The sequence below is a fragment of the Zalophus californianus genome, chromosome 1 (genome assembly GCF_009762305.2).
Source record: "Zalophus californianus isolate mZalCal1 chromosome 1, mZalCal1.pri.v2, whole genome shotgun sequence".
Lineage (NCBI taxonomy): Eukaryota > Metazoa > Chordata > Mammalia > Carnivora > Otariidae > Zalophus > Zalophus californianus.
In genome coordinates this window covers 65628616-65646803 of record NC_045595.1, presented here as the reverse complement: position 1 = coordinate 65646803, position 18188 = coordinate 65628616, and the positions used below count along the sequence as shown (strand labels likewise).

General features: G+C 46.2%; 1 protein-coding gene across 5 annotated transcripts in view; it reads left to right on the top strand.

Annotated features, from left to right (window-relative positions):
* TRANK1 (tetratricopeptide repeat and ankyrin repeat containing 1) overlaps positions 1–18188 on the top strand; it is a 100303-nt gene that overhangs the window by 57268 nt on the left and 24847 nt on the right. For all 5 annotated transcript variants that reach the window (XM_035726657.1, XM_027582772.2, XM_027582775.2 and 2 more), the window contains 6 exons: positions 1355–1516; positions 3316–3570; positions 5354–5530; positions 5960–8860; positions 14131–14330; positions 14639–14776. In XM_035726657.1, the coding sequence (XP_035582550.1) occupies positions 1355–1516; positions 3316–3570; positions 5354–5530; positions 5960–8860; positions 14131–14330; positions 14639–14776 (3833 nt within the window). The remainder of the gene's footprint in view (positions 1–1354; positions 1517–3315; positions 3571–5353; positions 5531–5959; positions 8861–14130; positions 14331–14638; positions 14777–18188) is intronic.

The following is an 18188-nucleotide window of genomic DNA, read 5'->3' as shown; positions in this document are numbered from 1 at the left end:
TCACTTTGGGAAGCCAGCATCTAAGGCTTCCTCTCAAGGAGAACAGTGTATGGAGCCAGTTTTGCTGGGGCTCCTTCAAACTAGAAGTGCCTGAGAACTTACATCCTCCCAGGGCAGCCTATAGCCAGTGATAGATCGAGGTGAGAATTTGAAAGCCCGTCTTCCTGGCCTTGGATGGGGATAGCTGTGAGGGGTACTCTCACTCCAGAACTCCCCTGTGGGATCAGGCAAGGCCACCTGGCTTCCTTCTGACCCCTAATCTGCTTCCCACCTGTCACCTCCTTTGTGAATTACTTGCACACAAATCCTTGACCCAGGGCCGGGAAACCTGCTGGGAAACCTGATGAAGGTAGGATGTTTTTCATTTTTTTCTCATTTTCAAATAGTCCATCTCTTTTAAAGTGTTCCTACTTTGTTAGAACACGACATTGAATATTTGCTCATCTCTGCACAATGTGACAGCATCTAATGCTGTGGGCCAGGCCCTTTTCATTGGGTGTGAAAACACGTCCAGTTTTGCTCCCTTATGTGCTCAGTAATATTCTGTTTTAAGCGAGAGTGCTTTTTGAGTGTATCATCTGATAGCAAATAAAACATTTGTGCATTTCAACATTCTGTCAGGGGGGGTTTTCTAATCCTGACTACTTTCTCAAATAAACTGAACCAAGGAGATACTGTCTTCCCTTCTTTGGCCAGAGAGGTGGCTCCTGCCTCTTGGGTTTTTCTGCTGGCCAGTGAGATGCATGGGCGGCTGGCATGTGGTGCTAAGCCCTCCTGTTGCTGTCACTTCCCTCAACTCTTATGTCAGTTATCTATTGCTGTGTAACACACTGCTCCCAAAATTTAGTCGCTTTAAACAACAAGCATTTATTTCATCCGTGACCCTGCAGGCCAGCAGTTTAGGCTGGGTTGTTCTCATAGCTTTAACTGAATTCCTCCAGGAGGCTGTGGTCTTGCTGATCTTGGCCAGGCTCTTTCACATCTATGGACCCCCAGTTTGGACATCTGGACTGATTCTATGCTGTCTCCTGTCCCCCCGAAGTTGAGACTGGACCTGTTCACTTGGCAGAGGCCAGGGTCTCAAAAGAGTGAATAGAACTAAGCCAGGCCTCTTGAGGCCCCACCTCAGAACCAGGACAAAAATCACACTGCCTTCTATTGGTCATACCAAGTCCAGAAGCCAGGCTGGAATCCAGGGTGGGGAAGAGAATAGGCTCCACCTCTTGATGGAAGGAGACCCGAAGTCATGGGGCAAAGAAGGGGCTCCGTGGAGGGGTGGCAAACTGCGGTAACTTTTGCAATCTCCCACAGCTGTGATCTCTGTATTCGGAGGCATCATGTGCTTGTTTTGCAGGACTGAACAATGGTGACGGACCTGTTAGTGAGACTGACATTTTCAGGAACGCCTCTGAGCAGCTGGTGAAGTACATGAACTCAGGAAACGGGCTACTGCATAAAAACTTTCTGAAGCAAGAAGTCGTTCAGAGGTTCTTGCGCCTTCTTTCTTCTCTGCAAGGTAACTTTCCTGACAACATTCAGTTGTGCCAAAGATGATTTATGCCCATTAGAACTCTTTTCTGACATCTGTAAAACAATTAATTAAAAACATGAAAGTGATGAGCTATGTGTGAAACATTCAAATAGCACAGAACATTATTCAGCAGAAAGTTCGTATCATCCACCCTGAACATTAGTACCTAAGTCCCATCCCCAGCGTCAGTCTCTGTGTCTGGTTTTTCATGTATCCTGCTAGAAGTACTTTTGCCTATATGATCCCTTTTTATTTTATTTTATTTATTTATTTATTTATTTATTTATTTATAAGATTTTGTTTATTTGACAGAGAGACACAGCGAGAGAGGGAACACAAGCAGGGGGAGTGGGAGAGGGAGAAGCAGGCTTCCTGCGGAATGGGGAGCCCGACGTGGGGCTCGATCCCAGGACCCTGGGATCATGACCTGATCTGAAGCCAGACACTTAATGACTGAGCCACCCAGGTGCCCCTATACGATCCCTTTTTAAATATCCCGAGGGTGACTGGGTGGCTCAGTCGTTAAGTGTCTGCCTTCAGCTCAGGTCATGATCCCAGGGTCCTGGGATCGAGCCCTGCGTCGGGCTCCCCATTCCGCAGGAAGCCTGCTTCTCCCTCTCCCACTCCCCCTGCTTGTGTTCCCTCTCTCGCTGTGTCTCTCTCTATCAAATAAATAAATAAAAATTAAAAAAAAATAGATACTGGCTAATGTTGGTATATAAGGTTATTGTGGAATTGAATGTTAATTTTTTTTCATTGGGAAATCAGGAAAGTTCTAGAAAAGAACTTTAGATGACACATTTTAGATACTAATTAGGGAAGATTCTAGAAACCCTAAGTGGGTGAAATTTAGTATTTTTTAGATTGGCAGTCAGCATGGACTGTAACGCATTCATTCACATTCAAAGGGTTGAGATTTCTTAATTTTCTAGAGAATGTGGGAAGGGGTGGCCAGCGGAACAAAAGTGCTCTTCAGGGGATGCAGCAGATCTTAGTGTTTAAGGCTTGGAGTTTTACATTTTCATCTTAATTCTACCACTTAGCAGATCTGTGACCTCGGGCCAATTATTTAACTTCTTAAGCGTCAGTTCCTTCACTCCTCCATTAACCAGGGTACTAATCTGCTGAGATGATGGATGTTGAGCACTTGGTCCAGGGTCCTGCACACAGAATTGTTTTTCTTGTTTTCAAATTAAATATTAAATATTAAAATGAATATTCGTGTTAGAAATCCTGGAGAATGGTGGGAAGCAAAAACTAGCAAATGCAAATTAAATTGCTCTTATTTAGGTTAACTCTTGATTTCTTTCCTTCTCTTTCTTCCTGCTTTCTTACTGGTAGGGTTGCCAGACAAATTATAGAATGCTCTTAACTCTTAACTTTTTAATTATTCTACAGTGTCTCCCTGTATTTCAGTGCTCCTTAAGCAGAACACTCTTAATATTATGCAAAACTTAAGCTGGCTCTTGCCCTTCTGATCTCAGTAGACTGCCCCGACTCACGTATTCTCCAAGACAGTCAGTTCTGCTCTCCTCCTGGCCCAGACTCTACTCCCCTTGAAATATTTCTGACCTTCCCAAGAAGGTCACACCTCCGGTGCTTGTACCAACATTTACGAGTGGTTCAGTAGCTGCCCAAAGTAATTACTTGCTTATATTTTCCCCAGAGGTTAAAAATACCTACGGATAATTCTTGTTAATTATGCCTAAATGTGTTGGGTGGTATCTGGGGGCAGGAGTCACGTGAACCTTTTTGGGAGTGTGGTGTGTTCTTATTTTTGAAAGAAATTCCTCCTGACCTGGTCTGTGACATTAACCGTGACTGCGCCAACACCTTCATCAAGTTTTTACTGGAGAAACAGAAATGGCCGGAAGTGCTTCTGTTGCTGACCCGCAAAGTGAGTGGGGAGCCACCGCTGGGAGACTGTCTCATCAAGGACTGCAACTTCTCAGACCTTGACCTCTGTGCTGTCATCCCCCGCCTCAGCACCTGGGACACTCGGAGGATGCAGCTCCTGGGCTGCCTCATCGACAGTGGAGGTGAGAATGCTCATGATGGACACTGGGGACTTGTCCCTTGGGACGCCACTGGTCCCGGGTCTTTCACTTGATTTTGGAGACTCCTTTAAATTCTGGCCCATTCTCTTCCTCCATAGCTTCTCATTTTGCAACAGTGACTGGGTTAATGCCCTGTTAGTGGGTTCTGGCCTTGTAGGAACCCTGCATCTTTGTGAATCCTAGTCACCTCTTGTCTTTTCTTCTGCCTTGTGTGAGAGACCTCAGGTGCGTGCAGGGGGCCCTTGGCCCCGGGTGTGGCACACAGGGTCCTTTCCTCCTGACTGCCGGCTGGACTTTTCCCTGCACTCAGTATGCTGTGTGAGTCCCTGTCAACTCTCCAGCATTCGTTTCTAATCGGCGGATTAGGATTTAAGGTGCTTCTTTGTAAAGAAACAGTCGAATAGTTGGTGGGTGGATACATCTACCGCTATACTCAGTGCAGTCACACTTGGCTGGATGTATGTCTGGAGAGAGCCAGCGTCTTGCTGGATTGCGTTTTTTTTTTTTTTTTTTTTAATTTATTTTGTAAAGATTTAATTTATTTATTTGAGAGAGACAGAGAGAGAGCATGAGTGGAGGGAAGGGCAGAGGGAGAGGGAGAAGCAGACTCCAGCAGGGGAACCCAGTGTGGGACTCAGTCCCAGGATCATGAGATCATGGCCTGAGCCAAAGGCAGATGCCTAACTGACTGAGCCACCGAGGTGCTCTGGACTGGGTTTTATTTTAAAACTGATTGGAAACACCAGCCTACTCCTGCCCCCAATCCCCACCCCCCCTACTACTGCCACTACTAGTTGTGTGGCCTTGGGCATGCTATATCTGCCTCCATCTCCTTGTTTATAAAATAGGAATGATAACAGTCCTCTTTCTCAGGGCTGTTTTGAATGTTAAATGAGCTCACGCATGCAGGTTCTTGGAAGAGCACTGTCGTGTGGTTTTCTGCTTGCTCAGCTGTTTAAGAGGGAATGTCCTTTATTGGTCCTTCGCTCTCAAAGTGCCATACAAAGCCTTTGGGCATTGGCTGTCCCCACAGTTTCCAAAAGGTCGATGGCATGCCTCCTATAGTTTATTTCTTCAAAACCATTCCTCGAGTGGAATGTTACTACCTTTGCCTAGAAACTGCGCCGGTCATGGGCTTCCTGTTTTATTCCTGAGTCAGCCAGCGTTTATGAAGCGCCTCCCTGGAATTGGGTGCTGGGGACCAGGGACAAAGTGAAAGCGTGGCTGCTGCGTGGGGGTGTGCAGATCGCAGGGGTGCAGGTCACGGAGACTGCGGTGCAGAGGGGAGGCGTGGACCAAGCTAAAGGGAAGCTGATGTTGGGGGTGGAGAGGTGTCAGGGAAGATGCCATTTGAGGGTAGATGGGCATCCTCAGGAAGAAGCGTCATAGAAGCAATGGACGTAGGAAGTCATGCTCATATCCCCATCACTGACTGTGTATCAGGTAGGGTATTAGGCAGGCACTGGGGTTTCCGTTGTTCCCGGGTCCCGTCCACACTACCGGGCAGGGCTGAAGACGGGACCCTGGGACACGAAGGGGAGCAGGAGAGTGGGGAGAGGCACGGCCCATGAATGGGACACCAGAAGGAGTTGGGCTTTCACTTTGAGGGCTCTGGGAAGCCTTCGCCTCAGAAGTCAGGTCAGCATCAGCTCTTCCCTTGGAGTATAAGGCAGAAGCGGTCCCCTCCTCTTCAGGTGAGCCAGGCGGTCACTTGTCACAGGGTACATCCTTCATGGGGATGTGCCTTTCTCCTCTGCCTCCTCAGCCTTGCCCGAGGGTCTCCATGACAGCCAGGAGACGCCGCTTGTCATGTGCCTGAAACATGAGGACTTTGAGCTGGCGTTTCTTCTCTTGACCAAGGGTGCAGACCCCCGCGGTATCTCCCTCACGGAAGGTGATACTCCTTTGCATGCAGCACTCCACATCTTTTTAGACATCAAAGGTAGGCCTTTATTTTTTAAGCAGTCTTTTCTTTGAAGAGGAAGCTGGATATTAGAACTGATGCTATGCTTTTTCATCTTTCCTATTGGGAAAACCAATGATCTGAAAAAGGACTGTTTCTTGGTCAGGCCCACCCATTATCTCCTGGCCCCTCACCCATAGCTGGATGAGAAGGAGCAACCATCATGGTGAATGGTCAGGGTGGGTTGATTGAGGAGGATTCTTAAGTTTCAAAGTTGGCTGTCCTCCAGACGTGGCCAGATATCCCTTGGGAGCAAATTGTTCCTGGTTTTCAACCACTGGGTTATCAAGTGCTTGGGGAGGTGTGGCGTTCTGAGATGCCTCTGGCTGGCATCTCTCCAGATCCAGGGGTCTCTGTTCCCTGGGAAGGGCGGCTCAGCACTCAAAGCGTTTTGTTTATGTCTTTCAGCTGACACCGGTTTTAACTTCCTCAGCTACCTGTTGGATCTCTTCTGGTCCAAACCCACTGAATTTTTCTACCTCAACCCCAACAGCCAGGATAGCAATGGGAACACGCTGATGCACATCATCTTCCAGAAGGGCATGCTGAAGCGCATGAAGAAGCTGATAGACCTGCTGGTGAAGTTTGACATCAACTTGAACTTGAAGAACAAAGAAGGCAAAGACGCGAGGCACCGGATTAAGAAGAACGATGCTCTGCTCTTGGCCTGGAACAAAGCTCTGATGGAGAGCAAGCGGAGGAGCCGGCAGGACTCTACTGCCCACCCGGGGAAGCTCCCGAGGCCCACTGCCTCTGGTCACACGTCTCAGCTCAAGTCCCAGGGTTCATCCAAGTCACTGCCGTGCAGCGTTCCTGCCAGGACCCTGCGCGAAGGAACCATGGTCCCCGACAGCTGGGAGACTCTCCCGGATGCCCAGGCGATGAGGCAGGAGCCTGGAGCTGTCAGGCCCTGCTCTCTGAGAGACCGCCTCGTGCAGGACATCATGGGTTTAATTCAGCAGGTTGAATTGGATACGTCCCTCCCCGAGGACTGTCCTCAGGACTCTGAGCCTCTGGAGATAGGCGTTGGTACAGAAGCAAAGAAGGACGAGCTCCAGCGAGCCCTGGGGCCTCAAGGCTCTGACTCTAGTGGGAACAACCACAGCGTCCTTGAGGCAGGGGGTGGATGTGCTCAGGCAGGCCTCGGGGCCTCGCAGCTCATGCCTGCTGGCCACAGAGGGAGTGAGGGCAGCGATTATCCAGGCAGCCAGAACACGCAGGAGATCGAAGTCTGCCTCCAGGACTTCGAGAACATGACGTGGGAGATCGAGTGCACTTCGGAAATGCTGAAAAAGCTGTCCAGTAAGGTCATGACAAAGGTCATGAAGAAGAAAATCATCCTAGCTATCCAGCAGCTGGGGAATGGTGAGTGGACGCAGGGCCTGCAGAAACGGCTGAAGCACCTGCAGGGAAGCATCCGGCTCTTCGAGGCCAAGCTGGACAAGGGGTCTCGAATGCTGTGGGAGCTGGCCATTGACTTCTCCCCTCGATGCAGTGAGAACCCGGAGAAGATCATCGCTGCCACAGAGCGGAACCTGCACAGCCCGGAGAAGTCGGGTCGGGTCTACACAGAAATCATCCGGATCTGGGACATCGTCTTGGACCACTGCAAGCTGTCGGACTCCATCAGGGCCATCTGTAGCGCCTACAACCGGGGCCGGTCCTGTGTCCTGCGGAAGAAGCTGAAGGGCATCCACCAAGGCCAGGTGTCAGCCAACGTGAAAGTCCAAAAGCGCATACCCCGCTGCTACGTGGAGGACACGGAGGCCGAGAAGAGCCAGGAGCATGTGAACCCCGAGTATTTCCCGCCGGCCAGCGCTGTGGAGACGGAGTATAACATCATGAAGTTCCACAGCTTTAGCAACAGCATGGCCTCCAACATCCTCAACGACACAACAGCGACAGTGGAGTACCCCTTCAGGGTGGGTGAGCTGGAGTATGCCGTGATTGACCTCAACCCCAGGCCACTGGAGCCCATCATCCTCATTGGGCGGAGCGGCACTGGGAAGACAACTTGCTGCTTGTACAGGCTGTGGAAGAAATTCCACATTTACTGGGAGAAGGCTGAGCAGGCAGGAAGCCCGCTACTGACCAAGCAGTTGTGGGTGAAGAGAAGGTTGGAAGTGGAACCCGGAAAGGAAGGTCCCCGGACGGACGAAGAGGACAAGGAGGAGGACCAGGAAGGTTCCATGGAAGCGGAAACAGCGGACGGCATGGACGAGGAGCGGGATAGCGAAGCCTGTGCAGTGGGACCCAGCGGGGCGCCGGGCGAGCCTGGCCAGGTGGTGGAAGTGTGCGCCACAGAGCATCCCCACCAGCTGGAGCATTTACATCAGATCTTCGTGACCAAGAACCATGTCCTGTGCCAGGAGGTGCAGAGGAATTTCATTGAGCTTTCCAAGTCTACCAAGGCCACCAGTCACTACAAACCACTGGAATCCAGTGTCCACAAACTTCAGGACTTAAGGGACGAGAACTTTCCTCTCTTTGTCACTTCCAAGCAGCTGCTCCTCCTGCTTGATGCTTCCCTGCCCAAACCATTTTTTCTGAGAAATGAAGACGGCAGCTTGAAAAGAGCCATCGTGGGATGGTCCACCCAGGAAGAGCTGACCATCCCCAACTGGCAGGAGGATGAGGAGGAGGCTGAGGCAGATGGGGACAATGGCGAGGAGGATAAAGCTGCAGAAACACGTACGTGTGACAGTGACCCCCGGGTGTTTGTGACATTTGAGGTGTTCACCAATGAAATATGGCCCAAAATGATCAAAGGGAAAACCTCCTACAACCCCGCATTGATTTGGAAAGAAATAAAATCTTTTCTGAAGGGGTCTTTTGAAGCCCTCAGCTGCCCCCAGGGGAGGCTCACAGAAGAAATGTATAAGAAATTAGGGAGGAAGCGGTCCCCCAATTTCAAGGAAGACCGGAGCGAGATCTACAGTCTCTTCTGCCTGTACCAGCAGATCAGGTCTCAGAAAGGTTATTTTGACGAAGAAGATGTTCTGTATAACCTCTCCCGGAGGCTGTCGAAACTCAAGGTGCTCCCATGGTCCATCCATGAGCTCTATGGCGATGAGATTCAGGACTTCACCCAAGCCGAGCTGACACTGCTGATGAAATGCATCAATGACCCCAACGCCATGTTCCTCACGGGGGACACGGCCCAGAGCATCATGAAGGGCGTGGCCTTCCGCTTCAGTGACCTTCGCTCTCTGTTCCACTACGCCAGTAGAAACACCGTGGACAAGCAGTGTGCTGTCCGGAAGCCCAAGAAGATCCACCAGCTGTACCAGAATTACAGGTCCCATTCGGGTATGTCTGGGCTTTGTGCTTGCCTGCAGGGGAGGTGCTTGGGTATCATCTTGCGCTGCCTTGGTTAGGCTTTTGTAGCTGAAGTAAGGACAGTATCTTGGAGTTTGTTGGGAAATGCACCCATGAACAAGAAGTCTTATGGTTTCTGCCACTCGTCATTTGTAGGTTGATAATTCAAGCTGTGGTGGAGTGGAAATTACATTTTAGGGACCTTGCCATGACATGAAAACATTACAGGGGAACATTTAAACTGCTTTTGTTAAAGCACTTTGGAAGCACATTCTTGTGCTAGTTATAAGTCATTGATTCCCAAAGCGGCTTTTCTCCCAAGAAGCCAAAAAAGAGGCCTATGGGGTGATGGGAGATAGCACACACTCAGATGCTTTTAACTCAAACCTCAGTTGTGCCCCTTCTCTGTGCCAGGCGTGATGCTAGGCAGCTGATGTAGACCACCTCTACTTCATCCTCACAACGACCCTGCCAGGTAGGCAGCCTTCCCATTTTACAAAGGACACCGAGGCATGCAGGGTTTGAAAAACACACCATCCATGTCAGAATCCTTCCTTTAGGTTTATAGAATGCTCACACAATTCACCTCCTGTGTCCTGCATGTCCATGAGCAATATAGAGTATCATTTTACTTTATTTAATGGGATCGTGCCAGACATATCTTTCTGCCACTTTGTATTTTTGCTTCACGTTACATTTTGGGATTCTGCATATTGATGATGCGAAGCTCTAGACCCTGCATTTCTAACTAGTGTTAGCATTCCATTTTAGGGCTGTACCACAGTTTGTTACTCATTTTCCAGTAATGAACATTAGGCTCCTGGCAGTTTTTCACTGTGACATACAATCCTGGAGCGAACCTTCCTGAGCAAATCTCTCTGGATCTATGTTATGTCCTCTTTCTTGCTTTACTCTTGGAATGGGTGTGAAAGGATATCTGGTATAGTTTGAATTTCCATTTTCTTGAGACGTGGCGTCTTTTTGTGTGTTTCCCGGCGATTCTGTATTCTGTGAATTGCCTGTTCTCCTTTGCCTACCCTTTTAATGAGTTGTTTTTCTTACTGATTTGTTAAGAATTCTCTATGAATTTTTGCCTTTGCATCCTTTGTTGATTATAAAAATTGCAGGGCTTATCTTTTTAACTTTGTTACAGTAAAGGGGCATATGAGTGATGGTGTTCTTTAGTAGGAAGATACTTTAAAATTACGAATGTTTTCTTTTACGATTTGCTTTTTGGTGTCTTCAGAAATTTTTCTGGTCTGGAGTTAGTAAGATATTCTCCTGTATAATTTTCTCATGGTTTTAAATTTTGCTTTTTATATGTAGGCAGGTATTTAAATTTGGGTAAATTTAAGTAATTAAATTTAGTCTATCTAAATGTATGTGTGGTGTGACATTGTCTTTATTGAACTAACCCTTCTCTGATCTAATTTTACTTTTTTCCATATGGAGATTCTGTGTTGATGCCATTCACTGCGTGGTGCATCCTTGCCTCTGATTTGTAAGGCTGCTTTTCTTATGTATCTGGGACTCTGTTTCTGGGCTCACTGTTTTCTTTGATTTGTCTCATTTGTCTGTTCTTGTACTGTTAGCATGATATCACATTTGTCATAGTTATCAGATTCTCTGACTCTTTGTAATGTTGACTGGAATTTCACCGAATTTATGGCTCTCTGGGAAGAATTCACATCTTTACATCATTGGGATTTCTGAACCATGACCTTGGCATTTTTCTCTATTCAGGTCTTTTAGTGCCGAAATAATATTTTATAATTTTCCCCAGACATTTTACACAGCTGTTAGATTTATCCTAGGGATCTTATATCTTTTGTTACTATCATGGCTGCGTCTTTTTCTTTTTTTTTACATTTTCTATCAGTTATTACTGGTATAGAGGAATGCTGTCGGTTTTTATATGTTGATCCGGTCAATCTAACAATCATGCTGAACATTCTAACTTTTAGATTTTGTCATTTTTATGCAGGTAAGGGCAGTCTTTATCTTCTTTTCTATATTTATCATTTGTTTTTTCCTGCTATATTTCATTGGCTAGGGCCTTAAGCAGAAGCTTTAACAGGCATCTGTGTGTTATTTCTGAAGTTAATGGGAATATTTTTTTATTATGTTAATCACCATACATTACATCATTAGTTTTTGATGTAGTGTTCCATGATTCATTGTTTGCGTATAACACCCAGTGCTCCATGCAGAACGTGCCCTCTTTAATACCCATCACTGGGCTAACCCATCCCCCCACCCCCCTCCCCTCTAGAACCCTCAGTTTGTTTCTCAGAGTCCATAGTCTCTCATGGTTCATCTCCCCCTCCGATTTCCCCTGCTTCATTTTTCCCTTCCTACTATCTTTTTCTTTTCTTTCTTTTTTTTTTTTAAACATATACTGCATTATTTGTTTCAGAGGTACAGATCTGTGATTCAACAGTCTTGCACAATTCACAGTGCTCACCATAGCACATACCCTCCCCAATGTCTATCATCCAGCACCCCCATCCCTCCCACCCCACCCCCACTCCAGCAACCCTCCGTTTGTTTCCTGAGATTAAGAATTCCTCATACCAATGAGGTCATATGATACATGTCTTTCTCCGATTGACTTATTTCGCTCAGCATAATACCCTCCAGTTCCAACTATGTCGTTGCCAGATGGCAAGATCTCATTCCTTTTGATGGCTGCATAATGGGAATATTTTTAATATTTTACCATTTAAGTCTGATGTTTATTGTAGGGTTTGATAGATGCTCTTCCTCTAGATGCAGCTCAGGTAGGCTGTGGCTCGGTGGAAAGAGAAGATGCATACCACACACACACACACATTGTAAAATGAGATTAAAATTCTGATTTGTTTAGCCAAGAAGTCAGAAGGTTATTAGAAGGCAGGTGGCCTCCTAGAGTGCAGCTGCACCACACAAACTCAGCCCAGCTTACCAGGGCTCTGGAAGTCCTCCCTGAGGTCGCATTTGAAAAAAAAATCACAGGAGCTGGCTGGGTCTGGGCAGTTCAACACTTTGTTCTTCCGTGGTCTTATAACCTGGGACTCAGATTGTGTAGTAATTTAGTCTCTTAATAGGAAATGGAGCCCTGGCCCTCACGCCTCTGTTCAGGGAGACGTTTACTGAGTTCCTCCTCTGCTTGGCACTGTGTGCTGCACAGAACTCACTCTTTCTGTCCTCAGGAAGTGGCTCCAGTTTTCTGTGGTTGGACCCACCCAGTAGAAGGATCTGGCATGAGTGGTTGAATGAGCCCCTCATTCTGATTGACCCTCTGGTTCAGTGCCACTGGTCTGGGGCCAACAACCTTTCTGATTGGCAAAACAGAGCATGGCAGAGGCGCTGTTCCTGGGAGCGATTTTGATGTTTTTGCTAAGTAACCTGTTAGGACAATGACTACATAAACCCCATCTTGGAATGGAGGGAAGACTGTGTATATGTTTCTGTGTATAGAGGCAGAAAAAGCCCAAATCATATGTACTAGATTTTAAGGACTTTATAAAACACCTAAAATGTTAAAAAAAAATTACAAGCAACCTGTAAGGCCACTCACTGCAAACATTTTGTTTCATTTCCTTTTGATCTTTTTTCTTTATAGACATTAAATGTGTGTGTCACACACACTGTAATTATTGATCATGTAGTGGATATATACTCCGTTTAGTGAATATTTTCCCTTATGTTTTTTTTTTAATTGAGATTCACATACCATAACATTCACCCCTCAGTTTAGTGGTTTTAATTTACCCACAAGGCTGTGCGGCCATTACCACTATCTAATTCCAGAACATTTTCATCACCCCAAAAAGAAACCCTATACCATTAGCAGTCACTCCTCATCCCCCCTCCCCCCCTCCCCTCTGGGAATCACCAATCTACTTTCTGTCTCTATGGATTTGCCTATTCTGGACATTTCATGGAAGAGGAATCATACAATATGTGGCCTTTTGTGTCTGGCTAAGTTATTAGCATAATGTTTTCAAGGTTCCTCCATGGTGTAGGATGTGTCAGAGTTTCATTCCTTTTTATGGTGGAACCATCTTTTATTCTTTGGGTAGGCTCATTTAAAAATTATTTATCTTGTTTCTCTAGAAGGGCATTTCAGTGGATTCCCATTTGTCACTGCATTCAAAACTTCTGTGCCCTTTTCTAATTCTCCCATTAATGTACATCTCTGGCCTTTGCTAGCTTTTAAAGAGGAGGGAACCCCAGTAGCAGCTGATTTGCTTAGATTTGGCAGTTTCCACTTGTGCTCCCGACTGTATGCATCTAATAATATTACTACTGGGAAGTAAAGTTTCTCCTTATTATTTGGTAATAGCAGTGGGGACATGTATGCCTATTTCATGGTGTTCTACCAAGAACACGGTATTCTACCTGCTATCAGGCAGAGGGCACATGGCACAAAGTGAACCATGGAGAAGACCCAGGATGATCTGTGTTCAGTTCAGCTTCAAATCCTGTCACGTGGAGGTTTTACTAACTTCTTAGACCTTGGAGTCTTTGCTTGTAAGGGTGGGATTGTCTGGTCTATGTCACTGGGCAGTCTTAATGATTAAATGGGATATTTTTATAAAGGTGCCTGTCTTGTGGTAGTGTTCATTCATCATGACTGGCAACGTTACTCAGAGCTTAGATAAGCAAGGGGACCCAGGGAGAAAGCTCTTCACAAAATCCTTTCTCCAGTTCTACCTTTTTTCTTAGGATAGTCCTCTTGGCTGGGTATAAACCTGATGGGGAGGTGATGGAGGCCTTGGTTGCTGCCCCTACCTAACATTCAGCCCTGCTGTTACCATGACAACGTCTCTACGGCTCCAAGCTCCAATGAGAGGGTCCGAATAATTTTTGTTCCCTTACCATCCATGCCAGCTGCTTATATTAGCTTTCTAACAGCTCTAATTGTTTATATTTCTGTCTTGATTTTTCTTTATGAGGTAATTTTTTCTAATATGAGTATAGGTCAGGAACGAGAGCCAACAGAACCTTCTTATCAACGCATCTCTGCCTTCGTCCCCTGTACTGGGAGTAATATCACGCAGGGGCAGAGTGATAATCTAATGGGAACTAGAAGCTGACTTGCAATTATCCATACTATCAGGACCAATATTGCTTCTCAAGAAAAAAAGCCAAAGCCCAAATTAAAAAACCAAACAAAGCACAAAAGCACAAAAAACAAAAACAAAAACAAAGAAACCCACAGCCATGTTATTGTCGTGTTGCTCCATATCTGACATGTGTTTTCTGTTCTACCTCAGGGATCCTCAATCTGGCATCTGGGGTAGTGGATTTACTTCAGTTCTATTTCCCGGAATCTTTTGATCGCCTCCCCAGGGATTCTGGCCTCTTTGATGGTCCCAAACCAACTGTCTTGGAGTCTTGTAGTGTGAGCGACTTGGCAATTTTGCTACGAGGGAACAAAAGGAAAACCCAGCCTATTGAATTCGGAGCCCACCAGGTGAGCTTTTTGGGATTTCATGTTGTGACATCAAAGGCAGTTTGCAGTTGGAAAAAGGTTTGGGAGAACGAATTATTCCACAGCATAGAGTGCAATAGCTCCTCTGCCAGAATGGGTCAATTTCAGATCTGGGTGAGGGAGCAATTGTTAATATTTCAGCTAGCCTGGTTTACCAAATCCAGGCAGGCCACTTCTTTTTAAAGATGTTACCTGCCTCCCACAGAAATGGACTGAGCTTTGCAAGATCCCTTTTTGTAGAATTTGATGTTTTCTCTTTCCTATCTCCTTCTTCTTTCCTTCTCCCCCAGGTAATCCTTGTAGCTAATGAAATGGCAAAGGAGAAAATTCCGGAAGAGCTGGGGTTAGCCCTTGTGCTAACCGTGTATGAAGCGAAAGGTTTAGAATTTGATGATGTCCTCCTTTACAACTTTTTTACTGACTCTGAGGTATGTTATGCCAAATGCTTTTCACGCTGTGCATGCATATATATATGTATGAGCTACACTTCCTCTCTGGGAAAGAGAACGTGGAGCTGAGTAGAAGTGAGTTTCTCACAGGTACCTCTTTCTGTTCTGGAGCATCATCCATTCAGTGTGGGCTTTGTGTGCTTGGATATGGGTTTTGTCAGTGGCTGTGCGTGGTTTCCCAGTATGTCATGGGCTGGTTCTCCCGTGCCCTGCCCTGCTCTCTCTTTCTTCTGAATGCCTGGTACCCGAGTGCCAGCTTCCAGTGTTCACTAGCTCTGTTATCCTTGACTCCCAAGGATGCTCCAGTTGGAGTGAGCTCTAAGGAGAGCCTTACAAATGAAGGCAAGGTTAGCAGTGTCCACCCTATGAGGACAGAACTGGGCAAGTTCAGTTCATAGAAAGAGAAAACTCCGGGAAGACAAATGAAGCCTGGTTCCTGGCCACTGGATCAGGTAATGTGGGGGTTGAGGAGAGCTGCCCTGCCTGGGAGCTCCCTTCTGGCATGGCTTCCCCACTGCTTGTGGCCCATGCAGACCATGGCAGTGAGAGAGTCTCTGGATCGACCCGCAGGACCTCCGTGCCAGCCCACCGCTTTGACTTGGCTCCCGAGTCCAAGAGCTTGGGATGGTCTTTCTTGCCGAGCTCAGTACATTATGGGTAGAGTCACCAACTCGAGCCACTGATTTCTTTTTCACCACTGTCTTTCGGTGGGTGCTCAGGCTGGCTGCTGACTGTGCTGGGGGCTCTGCTCTGGGCACGTAGCTGGCTGTGTCCTGGTCCCTGTTGCAGACTTCCCACTGCACATCGTGCATGCTTGAAGGGGCTGTTGTACTGTTAGCTTTGACACCTTAAATCTGCCCCAGAACTGACTGTTTTAAATGGAGTCCTGATTTTTTTTTTCCTGATCTTTTAAAAAATAGGATTGCCTTGATGATAGCTCTGACTACTATTGCTATGGGTACTTCGCGGTTTATAAAGCCCTTTTTCAATGCTTTGTTTCCCTTCATCCTCCACTAACCCTCTGAGGTTGTATGTCTTCTCATTACCCTCATTCTACAGATAAAGCTGAGGGTCATGGAAATTAAGTAAATTGCCCATAGTCACGGTGTAGGTGCCAGAGCCTGGAGACCAACTCAGATGCTTTGAGTTCTCAGTTTTGCAATCTTTCCTCTGTACTCCTTTCCTTTTAAAGCCCCGCATGCAAATTGGCTTCCAGAACCTTCCACGATGAGTATATCATTGCCATACCTTAAGTGCATTCCTTTTCTATTGACTTTTGTTAATGAAATCAGATGCACTCTCATTAACCCTGGAACCATTTTTAATCTCTGAGAACTAACTCTTTTTTCTCATAATACATCCATTGGTCATGGTTGGACCGAGGCTGTGCTGAAAGAGGAAGGGGTAAGACTTTGTTGTTCCTGTCCTTTATTAACTGCCAGTTGTATGCTTGTGCCAGTAAGAAGCCCAAGGAGCTCTGGACTTATGGATCTGTAACTTGTGGTCACTTCTGTTTGCGAAAGAAAAATCCAGTTATTCTGTCTCACCCTGATCCTGGAAATGGCGAAGGCCCAGATGTCTTGACCCTGTGCTCCCAACCAATGGCTCAGTTTGTTGCATAAAATTAAAATAATCACAAATGGAATTTTTTGGTAACATCCACTTCATCCCATGTGCACAATAACACTTCTAAAAAGACTCCAGATGTGGTGCACCTTCTCAGTTCCTGAGGAATGTCATTATGCATTCCCCCGGCACAAAGCACACCCTCCATTTATCATCGACAGAGTTAAGACCAAAAAACATCTCATTTCTAAATGAGAGGAAATGCTCTAATCAAAGCAGAGGAAAGACAGGGATCACCTAAGTCTTCAATCACCTGGCTCCTCATGTGGGGTTTCCTTCGGGGTGACTGGCTGCAGGCTGCTGCATAGTAATTGTATTTGACACGCGGGACAGTGGAGAGCTCCTCTCTCCACCCCTGGCCTCTTCTTCCACCCCTGGTTTATGTTTCTGGCAAACACACTCTTTGTGCATGTGTGTGTGTGGGGGGTGTTATTGTCCTGGTGTGCGATTCTTCTCTTTAGAGGATTTGTTGCTCCCTGTTCAACCACATAGTTGCCAGGGCCATCTTCTGAGATGGGGAAGGGACCAAGGAATGGTTACGCCAAATCCTTCTCTTCTAGGATTTGGCCTCATTTCGGGGAGCAGCAGTCTTTCTCCCAGTCACCCCCAAACTCTCCTCCTGTGGGGACTTAGAAGGGTGCTTGGCATTTACACTCAGCCCCAATGTAAGGACTCCCGGGGGAGTCCTTTCCTTCATCCTCCTGTGTGAATAGGACAGGAGGGACTTTGAAAACCACAGCTTTTATGGTTTTCACTTAGAGAACAGGCCCCACCAAGGTGACCTTCACAATGATCAGTCCCAATAGAAGAAGCTGGAAGACTTACATGCTGCTTCTTTTATTGTCAGAGGTGCTGTAGGCCTGTATTCTTGCCACAAATACACGTACTCCTCAGAGGCTCGATCTTGAAAGTAAAGTATGTTTTATTCCTGGAAACAGGTTAGTCCTGCACCATACGAGCGGCTTCTCCTTCTCATTCAGCAGTTTTAAAATATGTTGTGCTTCACTAGCCCTTCCAAGATCGGCTGGTCTGCACCTCACGCTGTCTGCCAGGAGAGCCTCACAAATGTCAAAACGCTTGTGTCTTTTGCCTGCCTTCCTTGGCCAGCAATTCAGAGTGTGAATGGCTCTACAAAGAGGACAGTCATAAATGTGTCCTGAGGCTTTTTTTTTTTTAACTCCCAACTACTTCAATGATTACATAATTCACATCTCTTTTCAGAATATGGTGATTAATTCCATAATTGGTTAGTGCATAACCATCCTTACTTAATAGACAGTGTTTATTTTTTAATATCAAAATAATTTTAATGTAATAATAATTTGATTAATATTAAATAAATTAGACTGCTTAAAGCATTTAACCTGATACTTATTAGTTTAAGTTATGGGGTGACTTAAAGAAGGTCGTGAACTGTATCCACTCCATGTTTTCATTATTCTTGAGAAAATACATAGGTGGCAAGGAGCACCATTTTATACATGGAAAAGTAAAGGCTGAGGGGAGTTAACTAGCTACTCACAAGATTCAGTAAAGTATGAAATCTGAAATGTCATAGGAATTCTGCCCTCTAAATACTGCATGTATTCTGGGCACTTTAGCTTTACCAGGGTCTGTCGACCATGGTCCCCAGGGCCAAATCCAGCCCACTGTCTACTTTTGTATGGCCCGTGGGCTAACAGTGGTTTTTACATTTTTAAAAATGGTTAAAAAAATCAAAGGAAAATAATGTTACATGACACATGAAAATTATATTCAGTTTTAG